The sequence below is a fragment of the Eublepharis macularius genome, chromosome 11, assembly GCF_028583425.1.
Source record: "Eublepharis macularius isolate TG4126 chromosome 11, MPM_Emac_v1.0, whole genome shotgun sequence".
Taxonomy (NCBI): Eukaryota; Metazoa; Chordata; class Lepidosauria; order Squamata; family Eublepharidae; genus Eublepharis; species Eublepharis macularius.
Genome location: NC_072800.1, coordinates 73476026 through 73496159, shown reverse-complemented (window position 1 = coordinate 73496159; position 20134 = coordinate 73476026). Strand labels below are relative to the sequence as shown.

General features: G+C 40.1%; 1 protein-coding gene across 1 annotated transcript in view; it reads left to right on the top strand.

Moving 5' to 3' along the window:
- Positions 1-374: 374 nt before the first annotated feature.
- Positions 375-20134, top strand: part of KIF5B (kinesin family member 5B) — a 35813-nt gene continuing 16053 nt past the window's right edge. Inside the window, exons 1-14 of the mRNA XM_054991265.1 lie at positions 375-910; positions 8098-8185; positions 10709-10782; positions 11484-11588; positions 11895-11943; positions 13071-13126; positions 13206-13293; positions 14420-14544; positions 15521-15625; positions 15983-16128; positions 16960-17108; positions 17591-17784; positions 18168-18236; positions 18984-19190. Coding sequence (XP_054847240.1) covers positions 785-910; positions 8098-8185; positions 10709-10782; positions 11484-11588; positions 11895-11943; positions 13071-13126; positions 13206-13293; positions 14420-14544; positions 15521-15625; positions 15983-16128; positions 16960-17108; positions 17591-17784; positions 18168-18236; positions 18984-19190 — 1581 coding nt within the window. The 5' untranslated portion in view covers positions 375-784. The remainder of the gene's footprint in view (positions 911-8097; positions 8186-10708; positions 10783-11483; positions 11589-11894; positions 11944-13070; positions 13127-13205; positions 13294-14419; positions 14545-15520; positions 15626-15982; positions 16129-16959; positions 17109-17590; positions 17785-18167; positions 18237-18983; positions 19191-20134) is intronic.

The window sequence follows — 20134 nt, the reverse complement described above, 5'->3', positions numbered from 1 at the left end:
CTACTTTTCTTACTGAGAGTCAAGGTGGATCACAATTTTTTTTTAAAAAAAAATTCAATCAGACAGCACCAAACATCCAATAAACCCTGCAATGGGGCTAGGCTCACAGTATTTGAAAACAATACATTATAATACTGTTCTGCATCATATGCAACGGCCAACATCAAAGCACTTTGTTCTTATACTGATGCCGCAGCTGCATTGTTAACTTTATAACGTTTATGATGCCCCGCCTTCCACCTGCCTTTCCTTCCCACGCGCTTCTCTTACAGTTCCCTCGCTCGAAGCCCCTGCGCCTGCGCCAAATCGCGCTCTTCCACCCTGCCTTGCCCCCATCACGTGCGCCTGCGCGTTACCCCCAAGCGGAGCCGGCTGGGAGTTCAGTTCCATTCGAGCGCTCGCGTGAGGGAGGGGAAGGGGCTTTTCGAGCTGAGGCCGCGGGGCCGTTTCCGCGCCTGCGCAGTAAGCTCCCAGGCGCGCCGTCGGCGTTCTCTGCAGAGGGTGACGTCACCCTCTCCCTGCCCTGCCGCCTGGAGAAGGGGAGGGGCCGCGTTCGCCGGTTGCAGGCGCCGCCATGGCTGCCATATTGGAGAGGAAGTGAGTGCAGGAGGCGGTGGCGGCGGCCTGGGCGGAGCAGCAGCGGTCTCTCTCCCTGGGCCTTGGCGGAGCAGCGGGCTGTTGACGGCGGTGGCCGGCCGGTCGCTCGAGCCGGGCGAAGGAATCGGCGAGGCCGCAGAACCCGCTCTGAGCCCCCGGGAGGCGTCGGCCTCGGCCTCGGCCTAAAATGGCGGACCCGGCAGAGTGCAACATCAAAGTGATGTGCCGCTTCAGGCCCCTCAACGAGTCTGAGGTGACGAGAGGCGACAAGTACATCGCCAAGTTCCAGGGCGAGGACACCGTCGTGATAGCCGTGAGTGAGGGGAGAGGGCGCGAAGGGGGAGGCCCCTCCTGTGCGGGGAGGGGAGGGCGGCGGGGCCCGGGAGAAGTGGGCGGCGGCTCAGGGGGACTGTTGCTTGGGCGCCCCGAGCTGTGGATGTCTCCGGGGAGGGGAATGGCTGTGGGCGTTGGAGGTAGGAGTAGTTGAGGGAGGAAGGAAGGAAGGGATTGGGAGGGGCGTGGGGGATCAGTGAATGGCAGGGGAGAGTTTCAGAAGGTGTTCCAGGTGGGTAACCTGTGGTCTGCAGCAGAAGAGCAAGATTCGGGGCCAGTGGTACCTTAGAGACCAACTAGACTTCCAGGGTACGAGCTTTCCAGACTCAAAGCTCCCTTCCTCAGACACGAGGAGTATGTCCACCTTTCCCCTAGCCTTTTCCACGCCTTGTACCTGAAGAAGGAACTTTGACTCTCGAAAGCATCTCTGAAAATCTAGTTTGTCTCTTCTAAGGTGCCCGTCGACTCCAGCCTTGCTCTTGAAGGGGTTGGGCGCTGGCCTGGGTGGCAGTAGAAGCAGCTGAGGAAGCTGTTGGTTCTCATCTCTGTGGCTGTCCCTCTCTCTTGTCTTTGTAAGGGCTGGACCTGCAAGTCAGATCTTATTGGGGAAAGATTAGTTCCCTCGATGTTATAACCTGAGCAGCGGCAGTTTAGAGGATTCTTGACTAGCGTATCATCTAAATTGCAGGCTGCTTATTCTAGGTGAAGCAGGGGGGAGGGGAGAATTATATTGTAAGTGCATTTTAATAGCTGGCAATTTGCGTCAGTTTTTCACCCCACCCTCCAACCCTTATGGTAGTTTATACAGAGTTAGTTAGTTGTAAGGTGTGGACTTTGAGGAAACTTGGAAACAAGAGTCATAAATATAAAAGAGTATCCAAAAAGATGGATGTGGAAATACACTGATAGATTTCAAGCTTATGTTTTCAGCTGTTTGAAACACAATGACTGGTGGTGGTCTAGTTATACCGTTTAAATCAAAGCACTTAAAAAAACACAGTGATTGCAAATAAATATGGGTGTGGGAGAGAATGGTCAGAAGCCAAGTCCCTTAAGCCTGTATGTTTGGACTCCAGATGCTAATGGAATCTATATACTAGAATATGTCAATAGTCCCTGGATTGGATCCTGCCAGGGTTTTTTTGCTTGTTCTTGCCTGATGCTGCTTAAGCAAATCTGTGGTGTTTATATAGAAAAGCTTGTATTAAGTACCTGAACCAGCACTTGGTATTTAAATACTTCAGATACAGCATCACTTCTGCAAGAACTGTATTCTGCATAGACAACTATGAGGGATTTCATGGGGAAAGTGACATAAGTAGATACCCCTAGTAATAGTTTGCTCATAACAATACTGCTAGAACAATGTATATAGGATACAATTCTTTTTTGACCACAAGTCCCAGTGAATAAAATGGGATTGGCTTCTGCATGTGATTGCCCCTAATGTGCATAGATTCTACATGATTACATTTCCTTTTCTTCCTCAGAAGTCTGAAATGCTTTGTACTAATATCAGTGTCATGTCACACTAAGTTTATAGAATTTGTATTTTAACTTTGTTTGAACAAATACAGTTGAGGTTCTGCATGCTGCTTTTCTTTCAAAGCAATTCCCAAATCAGATTTTGAAGATGAGCATTTCTTGGCTAGCATCTTGCTTAAACAAGCTCTTTGTGTTACATTTAAAATTCAAAGCTTACCCCAGAAATTGGATATTCATGTTTTGTTTGGCTGCGTTTAGCTTACACTGAGAACATTTACTCTCCATGTAAATGCAGGTCTGAGTGTTAGTAATAGGGTCAGTAATTAATGCACCATATAAGAATCACTGTTGGCCTGTTCTGTATCTCCATTTGCACTCAGAAATATCTGTTTAGTTGTCCAGAGACCTTGACAGTGCATTTAATTCCTCTTCTAATAGGTTGCTCTTGTAAAAAGAGATCAGACACATGGTGGGTTATTTAAACTCTTCTATCTCTCCTTATCTCCTCAGACTCAAGGCTGCAAAGAATGGGTAGCTTAAAGCTCTATTTTTTGTGTCTGGTGATCTCAGTCAAAGAATATGGGAAAAATCTGTTGCCAATTTTAATAAAATACGTAGCTAAATACAGTAGATGGGGTAGAAGGGATTTGGTAGTGGTGGGCTTGAGGCTTGGGTCAAATCCTAGTATAAGCTCAGTTATGTGTCCATAGACACTCAGCATCTGTTTGTGCCCATCTATAAAATTTAGTAACCTTTTCTGCATTTGTTGTGAAGATGAACAGTAGATGATAAAGTATATGATAGGTTTTATAAGATTAACAATACATTGTATCCTCATACCTTGGCCAAGGTAGAATAAGTCCATCTGGACCACACTTTGAGATGAAATGCATCATACCGCCTTAAATGATGAGTGAAAAGATTGGCACGAGTTGAGAAAGCTCCTAGGCATTTGTGGCTAACAGAGAATGCCTGAACCTCTAGATTAGGGAATGGGATAGGGGTGAAAAGCCTTTAGGATAATGAGTCTGTAAGATATTGCTATATTATAAAATAACACTATAGCATTAGCGAACTTTTATCCTTTGTCTCAACACCTTGAGCACTCTACTGCCAAAATTTTAAAGCTCTTAATGGCATTTGACCTCCTTCCTTCAGTTTTCTGAGACACTGTGCTCTTTCATTAGTAATTTTTTAATTACTTGGCTTTCTTCAGGTATTGGAACCAGGTTGGTAGAAAAATGCTTCAGCTTAGTTCCCCTTACTTCCACATTCCATTTACCCTTTAAATTGAGATCAATACACTTTCTGCTCTGCATGTGAACTGGCAAATGCATTGCTGCCCTGTCACTTAACAGTTTTGTCCTGGAATGTTGTAAAGATCTCTTGCTCTACTCTTTACCATATGCCTGAAAGTCTTTCCACAACTACTTGTATGATGCTGTGTTCTTCAGAACCCAACTCTAATGTTAAATAAATCCACCCCCTCCCCCAAATCAGTGGCCCTGTATCCATTGAATATAGAAACTTAGTTTGCCATTTGTATGGTAGCGTGCAGTGAGCAACAGTCGCTTCTAGTCAAAATAGCTCTTTGATAATTCCTTTCTTGTTGAATACTTGAAGATCCACAGAAAGCATGGAGCTAGTAAAGTCCCTGTTTGCCTCTGTATTTTTTGCGCTGGAGCTTTGATCCTTCCTGCAATGCCGCTCTCACACAATAGTCTGTAACAGAAGCCAAGTACTGTCTGACTGTCTGCAGCTTGAACTGGGAAAGAGAAGGAAAAAATAGTCTGGATCGGAGAATGTGAACAGTCAGGGCTGGCTTTACCATTAAAACAAGAATATGCAACTATCCGAGGCAGCACAATTCAAGGGGCTGGAAGCAATCTGATGGGTCCTGGATAGAGCATACGAGTCCCAGCTCTCATACTGGTTTTGGTAAGACTGGCTCCTCAGTTGTGCCCAAACATGCACCAGATTTTTATACCTAATAACTGCATGAAATCCTGGGCTGGGCTCTTGACTGGTTTGGCGAATGCTTGGCCCCACCCCTCTGCCACTGACAGACTAGCATATTTTTGTGTGAGCTAAAAGACATTTGTAGTTACCTGCAAGGACCCTTCCATGTTTGCCTTTGACCCATCCTTAGCTGAACCCAGCTGTTTTAAAGTAACAGTGCCTGCTTTTGTTGTTAATGTTACTTGTATTTAGTTGTTCATCCAGAATGGGCAGTGGCGGGGCGGGGGATGAATACTGCTCAAGGAAAAAATACCCTTTCACCAGCAGAGCAATATATCACCAGGGATTTTCAGAAAGGTTTGAATCAGAAAAATGTCCAATTCAAATTTAAATAATGTTGGCAAAAGAAGGCAAATACACCATATACAGGCCTGGACCATGTACAAGCAGTGGGGTTTGTCCTTGCTTCATAGCCCACATTTAGCCCATCTCACATGATTGCTTTGCAGCACAACAGTCCTGACAACTATAACCAGGCTCTATTTACATATGTGGGATGGAAATTTTTCCACAGAAAAGTATAGCGTTGGAAAATATTCTATTTGGGAAAATTTTCTACTCCACATCACAGAACACTACAGTTTTTACTATGTTTCTTGGTGCATTTAGATTCAGTATAATAATAACAGTTGATTCTTCAATATAGTTGAGTATGAAACATGTTTGCTGTATCTCAGTATCACTTTCAAGATTTTCTGATGGTATTATTTGGCCATAATGCCCCATTTTATTTTTATTTGTGCATAGATGTTAATATCAATAGTTTTGGAAGGTTGCATAGAGATGTACTCTAACAGTCTTCATAGTTCAATCTACCACTAAGACAGGCCTTATCTGTCTAACTACCCAAACACCCATGCAGTTTGCATTTTGCCTCAGAGAACAGTTAAGGCAGGGATACCCAAACACTGAACTATATGCTGCTTGCCATAGTTAAGCACTCTAGTAGCTGTTTGCATGTCTACGCTTCATTAGTATCCTTCAGCATGTCTACTGCAGAACTCTGTGAAACATTTGAGGCGTGTGCCTTTTTTTACCATACCTCTTGCATGTGTACTTTGCTAATAATGACTACATGTCTTTATGGAACTTCTGTACACGCTAGCATCTCCCTTACCGCACCAGAACGAATCACCATGTAAGAGGATATTCACTGAAGAAACAGCTCTGCAAGGGGTATTATTTTTAACAGTGTGTAGTCAAAAGTCAAAACTAAATGAAATATAAATTCATATGGGCCTTTATATGAAGTTATTTACTTTGCTTTTCTGCCCAGTGGGACTCATTCTTACATTGTTCACCTTTGTTCCATTTTATTCTCACAGCAGCCCTATGCAGAAAGTCAGGCTGTGCATGTGTGTGGCTGGCCCATGGTTACCCTGCAGTTTTTCATGACAGAGGGCTGGCATGGTGTAGAGGTTAGACTGTCAGACTAGGACCTAGGATGACCAGGTTCAAATCCCTCGGTGTGCCGTGGAAGCCTTCTAGGTGGCCTTGGGCTCATAACAGTCTCTCAGCCTAACTTACCCTCACAAGGTGGTTGTTGTGAGGTTTAAGTGGAGAAGGGGGGTAACTACATGAAAAGCTGCTTTGTCTCCCTGATCAGAGGGGGGAAAGTGGGATATAAATAAAAACGAATAAGCAGAGTGAGGATTCACACTTGGTGTCCAAAGCTTTAGCCATTATACCACACTGTCTGTCAACTTGCCTTTAGACAAACTTGGGTGCAGGGTTGTGTGCCATAGCTGCCAGAGGCTTAGCCATCATCTATCATTTTCACTGGCCCTCTCAGCAGAGCTGTCAGCAGAGAGTGATACCCCCACCCCACCCCATTCTCTGCAAAGTATGGAAGGAAAGGATTCTTTCATTCTGTGCTGAGTAATTGTGGGAAAATAATTGCTTGAGACAAATTTTGCTGTTGATTTTCTGATGACTAGCTTCAGGGATCTGATGGCCCCACTTGCTATCTACTTGTCTTTAGTAATCACTGGGTTTGTCAAAGAGCCACGTTTCAAATCTTACTGTATATGTGGTGTAATTGAGTAGGAAAGTGTGACTATGGTGCAGTAATTTTGCATCCACTTTCTCTAGTAACTGTAGAACATTTGCAAGCATCATATCTGGTTTGCAGGTTTCTATCAGCTTTGTCAGTCCCCATGTTTATTACTGTCAATTCAAGAGTGCTAGTAGAATCAGCATATTGCAATGCAAGGGGATAAAATAGCAACTATTGTGAAAAACCAACACTGCTTCTTCCTCATGCAAACTGAATTTATAACGTCTTAATTTTTGCATCAGTTTGTTTTTCACACCTGTGTTCCCCAGCCTGATGACTATGAGCACCAAGGTACCTGCCAGCACTTTCTCTGGTGCCTGCCATGTGTTTCATGGAAATGGGCAGGACCACTATGAAAGTAGGACTTGTGATTGATTGGCTGCCTTCTCCCTTTCCTTCTGGTGGTCTTCTGAGCATGTATGTCATCCCCTCCTTCTGTCTGTGTGATTTCTTGTTCCCCCTCCTCTAGAGGGTGTGTACGTAAATGGAGCCACTTGCAGCAGACTATTTCAAAATAGCAAAGTTGCCTGTGGACTGAAAAACGCTGAGACTAGAATCAACAGCAAAAAGCAGATATCTGAAAACATTGGGAAAAATACATTTAAAGAAAATGGGCAACATTCACTAATTTCTAGCTTTGTTAAACTTACCGGTAGTACTACTATGTAATAATATGTAATACTATGAACATTGAGCTGTAATACTATGAACATTGAACTGTAATACTATGAATAGTAATACTATAAACATTGAGCTGTTAGAAAGTACTTAAGAGTTGAGCTTTGAATGTCCTAGCTGTTGATTATGTAGTATTTTACCTTGTACTGTGTAATCTGCCTTGGATTTCATTGAGAAGGGCCAACTGTAAATTAATAATAATAATATAGCTTGAATTCTGAGCTTTTAAGGAATAATTGTGCTTGTATACTGCTCTTCTAGACAGATTAGTGCCCTGCTCAGAGTGGTGAACAAGGCCAGTGTTGTTGTTATTCCCACAGTACAGCTGGGGAGCTGGGTTGAGAGGAGTGTACCCAAGGCCACCTGCTGAGCTCATGGCAGTAGTGGGATTTGAACCAGTAATGTGCTGATTCGTAACCCAACCACTGACCGAATTGCTTCCTATGCCTTTGTTACTTGCTTTCTCCTATTGGAATTGTTTATCAAGAAATACTCCTCTCCTGGCAATTTGAAAAATGCAGGATACATTTACAACTTTTCTTGGCAAAACTTTTTTGTTTCAAAAGAAATTGTGCTGTGCAGTAGTATCACTACATCTTTTTTTGCTTATGTTATTCTGTAAAATGGCAGGTACACTGATGACACTGTATAAACAATAAATATTTATAAAGCACTTACATTATAAAAAGCCTAAGATCTCAAGAGCATTTGTAGGGCGATGGTGTGTTAGAATTTCCAGCTGAAATAAGGTTTTGTTTCAATCCAGTCTGTTTGATATTTGACTTCTAATTACTTTGGTACAGTATTTCAAAGAAGAACAAAATACATACTTGCCACTGAGAATAATATAATAGTTAAGATACTGTAAAGATTTAGTCCCAACTGATTTGTGTTTCTATAGTTAGATATTTCTTTTTATATCTTTTCAGTCCAAGCCTTATGCATTTGATCGTGTATTCCAGTCTCACACATCACAGGAACAAGTATATAATGATTGTGCAAAAAAGATTGTCAAAGGTAAGAGGAGACTTTGTAATATGTAGCAATAAAAAGACGTCAGTCACAAATGGAATTATGTGGTATGATACTATGTCCGTCTTGATACATCTGATGAAGAGAGCTGTGGTTCTCAAAAGCTTATGCTACAATTAAGTTGGTTAGTCTTAAAGATGCTACTGGACTCTTTACTATGTCTGCCTTGTCTTCCACCTAATAGCATAGGTAGAAGGCTTTAGGCACTTTTTCAGATTGAGAGATATCAGTCTTTTTATGAGTTTGAGTAAATCCAAGAGAGAGAGGCTTAAATGGGGAGTTTGGTCTTCCATCCCTATGCTGATGGAAATTATATGCCCATATGGTCAATTACATGAAATTCCAATATCATGTAAAACCATGATAGCAAAAGGATCAGTAAATCTATCAGTTGAAGCCCTCAGGACAATAAAACTGTTTTTCACAGTGTTGATGTAGAAGGAATGTCTTTCTTGGGAAGAAGTGCAAATAGGATACCCTCTCAAAAACAGACTGTATACCTGGTTGCCACCCACCAGCCCACCCAGCTGTTGTTTGAGGGACATCCTTATGGTCTTGGTTGGTTGCTGCAAACAACCAGTTGCAAACAACCAGTTGAAAAGTTCCTTTATAATTTGAACGTAGTGGTCAGCTGCCTGAGAGGAAACAAACTGAAGTTGAATCCAGATAAGATGGAGGAGTTGCTGGCCAGAAGGGCCACTTCTTTAAATGGAATTGTTCTTCCTTTCATTGCAATTTTCCATGAAGAGTTTAGAAGTCTTGTTGGATTCCAATTTCTCGTTGGAGAAATAGTTGTCCATGTGGCCTCCAGGTCATGCATTTTCTACCAACAGTTAATTAAAAAGCTGACTCCCTATTCCCAGGTGCCTGAGCTGGCAGTGCTCATCTATGTTTCAGTATCCTTGAGGCTGGATTAGTATAACGTGCTATATTTATTATCCATCTTTCTCACTGAGACTCAAGGGGCATAGTGTAAGTCAAATACAGTCAACAAGATGGGACATCCATTAAGCAGTACAATTGAGTTTGGATGGCAGAAATCTGAAACAGCTGAAAACAAACCTGAATGATGCAGAAATGACATAGTCATTCCAGCAAAGCAAATGAATACACTTACAGCAACAGGCAGTATACCATAGTATAGTCTACAGTCCCTATCCATACGGTCTCCTATAATTTTGGGGAACTAGGTTTGTTTTGAAATGGGAACCTACCCCTCAGTTACTAGATATTCTTATGATAGCAAGAGTAAAGGGTTTGAGTTCACTCTTTTGAGGAGATTTTGGTGTTGCGCCAGAAGAGTACAGAGATCAGTGAAATAGAAGGTTCAAGAAAACAACAAAGAAGATTTATTTATGTTCAGGTGGTTTTTAAAGAACAGAAGAGCAGCCCCAGTCTCCAGACAGTCACAGGAGAAGCCTAGCTGAGGCACTTGGCTTAAGCTAGTTTTGTCTTCAGGTTGTAATTGAAATTCCCTTTAATGCTTGCACTTACTAATGCTTTCACTGCCTAATCACCAGATCCTCTCATACAAAGGATTTCACCCACCCCAGCCTGCTCTTTCCCAAGAGTTCAGACTAAACGGTACAACAAATCTCACAACTGAAATACTCTGTCCTCACCCAGAAGTAGAGCTAAACCATTCTGCAACACTACTGGGCAGAGCTACCCTGATATTGTGTGCTCTTTTGTTGGGGGAGACACCAACTGAACTGCTGCTGCATTTTCCTCCAACGTTCAACCCCCCTCCCCCCAAAAAAGATTGATTGGATGTTGGAGTAGCTCTCCCATAGGCTCAGAAATGAAACAGCTGAGTGGCTGTGAAATCTTTCAGAAGCAGGACAGCCTGTCACAAGCTGCCTCTCCTGAATGTTCTCTTACAGCTACTTCCCATGGTCTGTTGTTAGTGTCCCATTGTCTAAGGCATATTCTTCAAGGTTCCAGTCTTGGGCTTTTAAAGCAGCTGCCGTATGCTTGTGGGGCAGCCTCCCAGAAGAGGTCAGGGGGCACCTTGTTTTCTGGCTTTCTGACAAAACTACAAAACAGAGTTACTCTGGAGAGCTTTGGGGACATCCTGAGTTTGGTCAAAGAGGGAATACCCTGTGGGATGTGTTTTTTAGATTAGTTTAGATGTGTTTTATATCTGTTTTAGTGACTCCTGTATGATTGTTTTTGTATGGTTATCTGCTTTAAGTCCAGAAATGCTCAGGAGAAAGGCTGTTATAAATATTTTAAATAATAAGTTAGGCTCCACAGTTGCTAGAAATTGTCCTCTGCAGTGCAAAAATAAAATCTAATCCTTTCACTGTCACTGCCCTTGTCTGAAGCTGAATAGCTGAAGACTACTTGCTTTGTTCCTTTCCTGTGTAGTAGATAAGAATTTTTAAATTACGTATTATATACTAAGTTCTTAATATTTGTTGAAATCATTCTGAAAAACAACTTGCACAAGGCTCCTGTCTTGAAATAGGTGCTGTCAAAGACAGTGTGTATCTTCTTTTGTCCTAGATGTACTTGAGGGGTATAATGGTACGATATTTGCTTATGGACAAACATCATCTGGGAAGACACATACTATGGAGGTAATGCACCTGGAATGGAATGAAACTTTAAATGAAAGTCTTTGGTAGGAACAATAATTAATTCTAACCCTTCTTTCCATTATAAGCTTTGTGAAAAATTCGTTACATACTTTTCATGAGAGTGGTTAAATCTTAATGTATATAGCCACTGTAGCCTTTTCTGTTTTGGGGAGGGGGCTGGCACTTAATTTTAAAACTTCCAGCAAAGCTATCAACCCATGTTTAACTTTGTTAAAATTTAATTTGTGTAGATAATAATCTAATTTTTGTTACTTTAACTAATACTTTAATAATATAACTATTGCACTACATTTTTGTTTTTAAATGGGTAAATATCTTAGTGTCTCAATAGCATACACTTTTATTACAACATCTGCAGTTATCCATGTAGCATTGTTCCATGGTGTGGACAACACTAACTTTAATCCCTGTACGATGTTGCATAGGACAGGAACAGGTATCCAGAGAGCCCCATGCAAAGATGGAAACCACTTCTGCTCACACTGGGGAGTAGGATGACTAGCCAGTCTTTCTCTCATTCTTGTTGCGGTGGTTTGCATCATACTTCATTTCTCTAATCTTCAGGAGCAGCTTTTGTGGGGGCATGAGCATCACAGAAAAGTACTGTTTGATCACTAATGGAATTCTGTTAATAGTAATTTAGTGCACTTAAGTTTCTTCTCTTTCCTTTTTATATCAAGGGGAAGCTACATGATCACGATGGAATGGGGATCATTCCAAGGATAGTGCAAGATATATTTAATTATATTTATTCCATGGATGAAAATTTGGAATTTCACATTAAGGTAATTTTTATTTTCCCTTAAATATAGTGAGCTAGAAGTATCTCAAAACAAGCTCCTTAGGACTTCAAGCACACTTAGGTCTGTTTGAAACATTGTCTGCTGTAATGCACATATTTGGAATCCATTAGCAACATGTGAATCCCTAAGATGACATTAGTATTAAAGTTGCTGTAGTTTTTATTTTCCTGGAGCTTCACTTGACCTGAATGTTTAACCTAGTAGAACTGTATATGTTCACATGCTGCTTTGTAAACCTGAATAGGGATTACTTTCTTCGTTGTTTTGTAATTAGTCTTATTCTTTCAGGTGTCATATTTTGAAATTTATCTGGATAAAATAAGGGACCTTTTGGATGGTGAGTGCATGTTCATTCTTTGGGAATAGCAGCTTGTCATATTGCAGATTGCGAATCGTCTTGTTTGCTATGTATCTATCTTACCCAATAGTTTTAAAGGGGATAGGTTGGCATATGTAGGAGGCTGGCAATGGAAGGGCTACAGAAGGTAATGAGATTAGGTGGATTAAAAAATCTAGAAGGTTATAAATCATGGTGATTCGTGTATAAACACCAATATTTTTAATTACTGTTCTATATGATTTTTAAAATGATACTAATGTATCCCTTGCTTCAGACTTGTTTGCAAATTAATACTACATTTCTAAAGTGCTTGAAAGTGTCTTACATATGTTGTTAGATCTTCACAGTATTCCTATAAAATAAGTCAGAATTGTGTCAGCATTGCAGAGAGAAATAAACTTGTCTGTTTTTAAGAGGTAGGCAGTAGGAAGGAACTTCAGTCATATCCTCTGAACAAGAATTGCTAAGTTTTTGTTGACTGTAAGATGCCTGTGATTCTAAGCACATACAAAATGCGCTGTGTATTCACTTTATTAACAACATCTGGTGTTGCACAGGCATACTAGCTGTTGCAAAATAAGCAGGGTGATCATCACTTTCATGCTTTCCTTGTGAGGATTTCAGTGTGATGTGGCTTACTGCTATTACCTTCTGTTTTAGTCTTACTGCTAGTAGAAGCAGAAATCTGTACTAAGTAGTTCTGATCTACAAAGGCACGTTAAAAGAACTGAAGTATCTGTTTCATTTTTGCCATGTGGGCTCCAAGGTTTTAGAACCTGCAATAAAATTCCAAGTAAAAATAAAATAGGCAAAACCATGATAAAATAAAATCAGTTAATGGATCAGTTACCAAAGGCTCAGGGGAATGAAACTGTCTACCAGTGTTCATGCAATACAAGTGTGTTTAGAGAGAGTGTTCCATAAACAGGGCACCGCCTCAAAAAAAAAAGCTGTTTGTAGTTGCCTTCCTCCTACTCTTAGAAGGCAGGGCATCTGGAACAGGGCCTTAAATCAAACTTTAAAGAACAGTCAGGCTCGGTAGTCCTTAAGACCATGTTCTCTTTAGTCACATCATAGCTGCCTAGCAAGAAAACAACTCTGAACTCAGACTTTTTCTCTTACAGTCTCCAAGACCAATCTCTCTGTTCATGAGGACAAAAACAGGGTACCTTATGTGAAGGTAGGTATAAGAATTGAGCCAGGTGCCTTGGTTCTCCTTGGAGTTCCTGTAGCTGTTACTTACTATGTAATTTTCACAGGGCTGCACTGAACGTTTTGTATGTAGTCCAGATGAAGTAATGGATACAATAGATGAAGGAAAATCTAACAGACATGTAGCAGTTACAAGTAAGTAGTTTATTTCTGTCATTTATAGCCCACTTTTCTTCCTGAGACTCAAGACGGATTAAATAGTGTGAGATTAGTACAGTCAATATCAAGGGCATTTCAGTAAACAATGCCACAGTGTATATAAATGCACATTTGCAAAGATATCCAGTACAGAGTTAAAGAAATGCTGAAACAAAGCATAAGCAATTCTAAGTCTGACATTAAACAACATAGAACTACCCAGTAGAGTCATACTTAAAGCAATAGATAGGTACCATGGACTTCACTACTATGTACTATCTCTTTAGTGAAGCATCACTTTGAGACCACCATTTAGCCAGATCCTTCTGCCTGGTTGGGCTGTATTCAGTTCAGTCAAATCTCGTAAACAGTATTGGTGTCACTAGCAATTACAGTTACACAGACCCAGCCTCCACATCTTGGCTGAAAAGGGTAGAGCCTGTTGAGAGAGTTACCTGTTGGCAAGAAAGAAGTAGGGTGTAACTCTGAAAATCCTTTTGGCCTGTGGCCATCTTTCCAACAGGTAGGCACTGCATGAATAGGAAATGAGAAGTTGCTTCTCATTTCCCATTTGGGAAGGTGCCTGTACCTTGCAAGTCAAATATTGCATGAGGAAACAGGGAGAAGAAGGATGCAGAAGAAAAGTGGGGAGGGGTCAGATGCTGGCAACTAGTTAGCCACCCATATTATACAGTAAGTCAATTAGCTTTCTTGTTTCTTATTATTTCTTGTTTCTTCTGCCCACAATTAATTATTTTATTACCATATCTAGACAAATATGTCCTATGTTTCATGCTCCATTAGAGAGAAGATTTGTATTACTCTTGACTTAACACCTTGGCATAGTGTATTCACTCTACTTCTACACCTCTTAAAAAAGTGCCCTGCTTCTCAGCTACTACAAAAAGTTTAATGTCGTTCTAAGGAGAACTAGATCAGAATGTATCTGGCAGACCCATACATCTTCCCTTTGTTCTTTGGACCCAAGGAACTGCAATCTGTTGCTGTTGGTTTATCAGTTAGCATCCTCCACTCCAGTTATTTGGATAGTGAAACTGAATTAGCCAATGAGGCTTGTTGCCAGAATGCATATTTACAAAACAATGAAATGTTTCTATTCTAGACATGAATGAACACAGTTCTCGAAGTCATAGTATCTTTCTCATTAATGTAAAACAAGAAAATACTCAAACGGAACAGAAATTGAGTGGAAAGCTTTACCTTGTAGACTTGGCAGGCAGTGAAAAGGTAATGCACATGTTTTTAAACAATAGAAAACCGGTCAATGTACTGAGGTGTATGGGTGATGACATTACAGTACTAGAGTGGGTGTGGTGCCCCGTTGATCTGCGTTGTGACCATGACTATTCACCCTCCTCACTGTGTATGCGTCAGCTGTTTGCAACCACATGTACTTAATCTATAACCCAGGAATATTTGGGAGGCAGCATTGTGTTTGAACTCTTTCTGGCAGATTTAGGCAAAATTATATATGGTTAGCTTCTGTATGCCCTATATATTCAAGAATCCCAGTCAGTCACCAGTTCGTGGGACTTCTGTACAGTTGAGGATATTAATTGCATTATTTTATTGTCTAGTTATCTGTAAACCCTGGGGAATGGTTTAGGATTTGCACTAGATCAACAGGGCTATATAGATGTTCAAAAGATATTTTTTGGTTATCATGTCTAGGCAAATATGTCCTATGATAACATGTGTTTTGCAGTAGCTGCTGAGACCTGGAAAATACGTATACTAAACAACTGTTCCCATTCTAGAGAGCATCTAATATAAATAACTGTGCTTATTCTTTTGCAAAGCTGTTGGCCTCTAGAAGCATGACTTTCTAGGTGGTATAAGTAACATCCATTAGTGTCTAGCTGAACTGCTGACATTTTACTTTTTGCACTCTTACGACAGTGTAATCCTGAGCAGAGCTATACCCTTCTAAATCCGTTAAATACAGTGGGCTTAGAAAGTGTAACTCTGTTTAGGATTATACTGTTAGAACAGTGGTCTGTAATAACAAGGTTATGTACAAACAAAACTCTAAGGCCCTTGTACTGTTCCAGACAGTCCCTTGGCCCTGAGGAATCACTTCTTGGCGATCATAGCTGTAGCAGCTATTGGGTAGGGAAAAATTTATTGTACCCAGGGGGGAAAACCATGCAGATTTTTTTAAATACATGCCAGAGTTGGTTTATGATAGTCTTTATTATTTTAGGTTAGTAAAACAGGAGCAGAAGGTGCTGTTCTGGATGAAGCTAAGAACATCAACAAGTCTTTGTCAGCTCTCGGAAATGTCATTTCTGCATTAGCTGAGAACAGTGTAAGTATATCTACTTTGATTGCATTTGGTGGAAGTAACATATTTTAATTTAGTTTTCCTATTTCAGTGTGGTTTAACATGATGAATCTACAGCAGGAGAAAGGATTTACAGCTGCCTATCCTTAACTCCCTTGACATGCTGTGCCTTCAAAATTACACATACAGTAGTCTTTATGCAATATGCTAACATAGAACTTCTTGCCTGAAAATGTCATACTGTGAGTTCATTATCTCAGGGAGTGGAGATGTAATAATACTGTACTTTGTATAACTTAACAAAACAAAGTGCTTAGCGAAATGATACTTAGACAAAGTGTTGTAAACTAAACATAGACCACCTTTTTAATATTTTTACAGACATATGTTCCATATCGTGATAGTAAAATGACCAGAATCCTTCAAGATTCACTAGGTGGCAACTGTAGAACAACAATTGTTATCTGTTGCTCACCATCATCTTACAATGAGTCGGAAACAAAATCTACACTGTTATTTGGTCAAAGGTGAGATTTTAAGAGTATGCTTAATGAGCACAATCCACAGAGAGTGTGCTTCTTTGGAAACCAATATTCTCTTAATAGGCTGGTGGTCCACCTGAGCTGTATTGCTTATCTCTGAGCTTGTCAATAGTTGGCTTTTGTGAATTCATATCTAAAAGAAGTCATAGTGTTCTACAGAAGGATGATGACATTGTTGGCTTGCAAAGCCAGAGTTAGTGGATTTCATTTTGGCAATTTGCAGAGCTGAAGTTTTTCTTCTTATAACCTTATCTGCAGCACACATTAAAAGAAGCACTTTCATTGTGTGACTACATTATGCCTGCTTAGGGATGCCAGGCCTGTGTCTGCAGCCCCTGGTAGATTTTGGGGACGGGATTGTATTTGATCCCCCACAGAAGTGACATCACTTCCCATTGATGCTCTAGGATCCTCCCAGTCTCTATAGTAAACTTACAGATTTGGGGGGATTGCTTAAGTGTTAGCTGAACACGATGGTTGGACACAGTTGGGTAACACTCCTTGCCCCCTTTTCTACTGCTATGACTATCAGCAGCAGTATGGCATGCAAGTGGGCAGTTGGCCAACCTACTTTTGCTAGAGTGATATTCAAGATGAAGTGTTTTGACATGAGTTTATAAAGAAACAAAGGATACAGTTATCCTTTGTAGCAGTATGTAGGCATTGAAAAATTATGTAAGACTCGTAAAGTCAGGAACAAAACGGTCTTGTGTTGTAGATTGAATTTAAAATCTTTAATACAGATCAAATTTGGAATATCTTGTGAGCTGTCCATTACTTCTGTTAACATACTGAATTTTTAATCTGCTTTTCTAGAGCCAAGACTATCAAGAACACTGTTTGTGTCAATGTAGAGCTAACTGCAGAGCAATGGAAGAAAAAATATGAAAGAGAAAAGGAAAGAAATAAGACATTACGCAACACCATCCAGTGGCTTGAAAATGAACTCAATAGATGGCGTAATGGTGAGTTTCATTTCAAATCTTCAGTGCTGTCTTCATTTTCAGTCTAATCACTTGAATAATAAGTATGTTGTTTGTTGCATTGCAAGCCAATCTAACATCTCAGTTGCAAGGCTGGAAAAACCCAGATATCCAACTGTGTAGCTATCTGACATGAAGCTTGTGCATAGGAATTTAGAATTATTGTGGCCCTTCTAAATTTTGTTTATCTAACTACTGTCATTTTTATTCAGTTCTCATGCCAAGAACTGGAAAGGTATCTTCCACCTGGATGAAGACACTAGTCTATAAAATAAGTTGAACTGTGGTGGCAGCATGGAAGCCAGTAGAAATTTTTGGGGAGCAAAAATGACCTTAAAATATGAATATTTTACTCTTCTGTGAAACTTGTGTCCTATCTAGGCCAACCTATTGTTGAATCAGTGTTGTAAATATGTTTCTAGTAATAATCATAACATTTGCTTGGGGACTGATTGTATTTAAAGGTGAGACTGTACCTATTGATGAACAGTTCGACAAGGAGAAAGCCAACTTGGAAGCATTTGCCGTGGATAAGGATGTTACTATTACTAATGATACTCCAACTGCTCCTATTGGAGTAGTGGGCAGTTTTACTGATGCTGAGAGGAGAAAGTGTGAAGAAGAAATTGCTAAACTGTATAAACAACTGGATGACAAGGTATGTGTTAGGTTTTAATGCATATGCTTCATCTTAGAATTAAACATGTAAATACAATCCAGTGGTGTGTATTCTGATAAGCAAACGGAGCATCTCTCTACTGGAAATTAAAAACATTTGTGTTTATTTCAAGAAAGAACTGGAGGCTGTGTTCGTCGTTAATCAGATGAGAAGGACACACTCCTCAGGGCCTCTGAGGCAAGCCATGTTGCCAGTGACTCACTTTTTATTCTCATGGAGGGGCCTGTGAGTGTGCCTGCGGAGGGATAAAAAGTGAGTCATTGCCAGTACAGCTTGCCTTTTACATAGTAGGATGGTTAACTGGCCCAACACTTTTAATGAACTTGGGCATTTTTTAATTGGATTTATTTTTTTATATACAGGATGAAGAAATTAATCAGCAGAGCCAGTTGGTTGAAAAGCTGAAAACACAGATGTTGGACCAGGAAGAGGTGAGTTTAGTTCTTTGGGTGTTTTTCTTAACATTTAGTATCCTTTTAATTACTTGTGCAAGTTACCAGAGTATAGTACAAAAAGAAAGCATGTGCAGTGGTGGCTATATATGAATATTAACAATATATGGGATAGCTTTGGTTTTACAAATAACCTACTGCTGAAGTTAAATATAAGTTGTAGTACTACTACTGTTTCACAGTTCATGTTAAAAATATTTCAGAAAAATTAGGCCATGTTTTCTAAGAGTTTGATTAGTGTTTCTGTATGATGTTTTAAGAATCATCATTGAAAGTACAACTGTAGAAATAAGAATTGAGAATTTAAACTATAGGCCAGCTAATAATAATAATTGTGCTTATATACTGCTCTTCTAGACAGATTAGTGCCTCACTCAGAAGTAAACAAAGTCAGTGTTGTTATTATCCCCATAATACAGCTGGGGAGCTGAGGCTGAGAGGAGTGGTTTACTCAAGGCCACCTACTGAGCTAATGGCAGTAGTGGGATTCGAAGCAGCAGATAATTGATTTACAACCCAACCACTTAACCACTATGTTGTAGCAGCTCTAATGAACTGTCAAGTTGCATGTAACTGAGCTGGTATCAAAACATACTTAGGAAATGTTAGCTAGTCATCAAACAAATAAATAGTTTATAAAGTTTTACGAAATGAACGCATTCTATTGTTTTACAGTCGAGCAAATAACCGCTTACAGCAAACTATTGACATACTTTCTGTGTGTAGCTTCTAGCATCTACTAGGCGGGACCAGGACAATATGCAAGCTGAATTGAACCGCCTCCAGGCTGAAAACGATGCTTCTAAAGAAGAAGTGAAAGAGGTGCTCCAGGCCCTTGAGGAACTTGCTGTCAACTATGACCAGAAGTCTCAGGAAGTAGAAGACAAAGCAAAGGAATACGAGCTGCTTAGTGATGAACTTAATCAGAAATCGGTAGGAAACGGACAAGGAATTAAAATCTCTAACCTGCTTAGTGGAAAAGGTTGTTTAGGATTATGAACCAAACATAAAATCTTTCCTAAATGTTTTCTTAAAACTACGTTTCATATATGTTTGTGCAGTGCATGGACAGCTGTCATTTATATGTACATTCATGGGCCGTTACTTTGTTAAAAAGTTGTGGCGTAGATAAAGGTTTTCATCCCAGCATCTTTTATGGTTTTTTTAACTACTTGTAAATGCCAGTGGCAGGACCTCTGAGTACCAGCTAATTTAAAGGCCTTGAACAAAGTAGTCATAATCTGAAGAACTCAGATTGCCACTTTTAATGTAAGTCAATAGTTGTGATATCTTCTCGGTTTACAAATACTCAGATACTATTACCACTTTAGACACTGTTTTGCTGCCTTCTATTATTTTAGTGTTGGCTGCTAAGATGGTTGGTATGCCAGCTCCTTTTTGTCTGTTCTCTGGAATGTAGCCTGATAATCCTGTTGGTGTTATCAATCTCTGATTTCTGCAAAAATTGTCTTCTGCTTAATTTAATTGTTGAGAATGGAGAATTTAAATTGTGTGCTGCTTCGCATAGAGGAAACTAAAAGACTTGGTAGAAAGAAATTACATGGATATTAAGCTTTGTTCGAAATATTTAGGTTTAGAAGCTAACAGTGTCAGCCTTGGAACTGAGGGCAGTTTTCATTTAACTTGTATTCTTTGTTTATGGCAGTGATGAGCCAATAGCTGGGAATTTGTCCTTACTTTGTTCTTACTGTTGTTGGTTGGTGGAGGTAAGGCGAGATACAGCTCCTCAATCTGGAACTCTACATTTGTTTTTTGTGAGACCTTAAATCAAGTCACTGAAGTTGAAGTATAGTATTAATAACAGTAAGCTACAAATTAAGTTTCTGTTCCATCTTCTGAAAAATATAGTACTACCT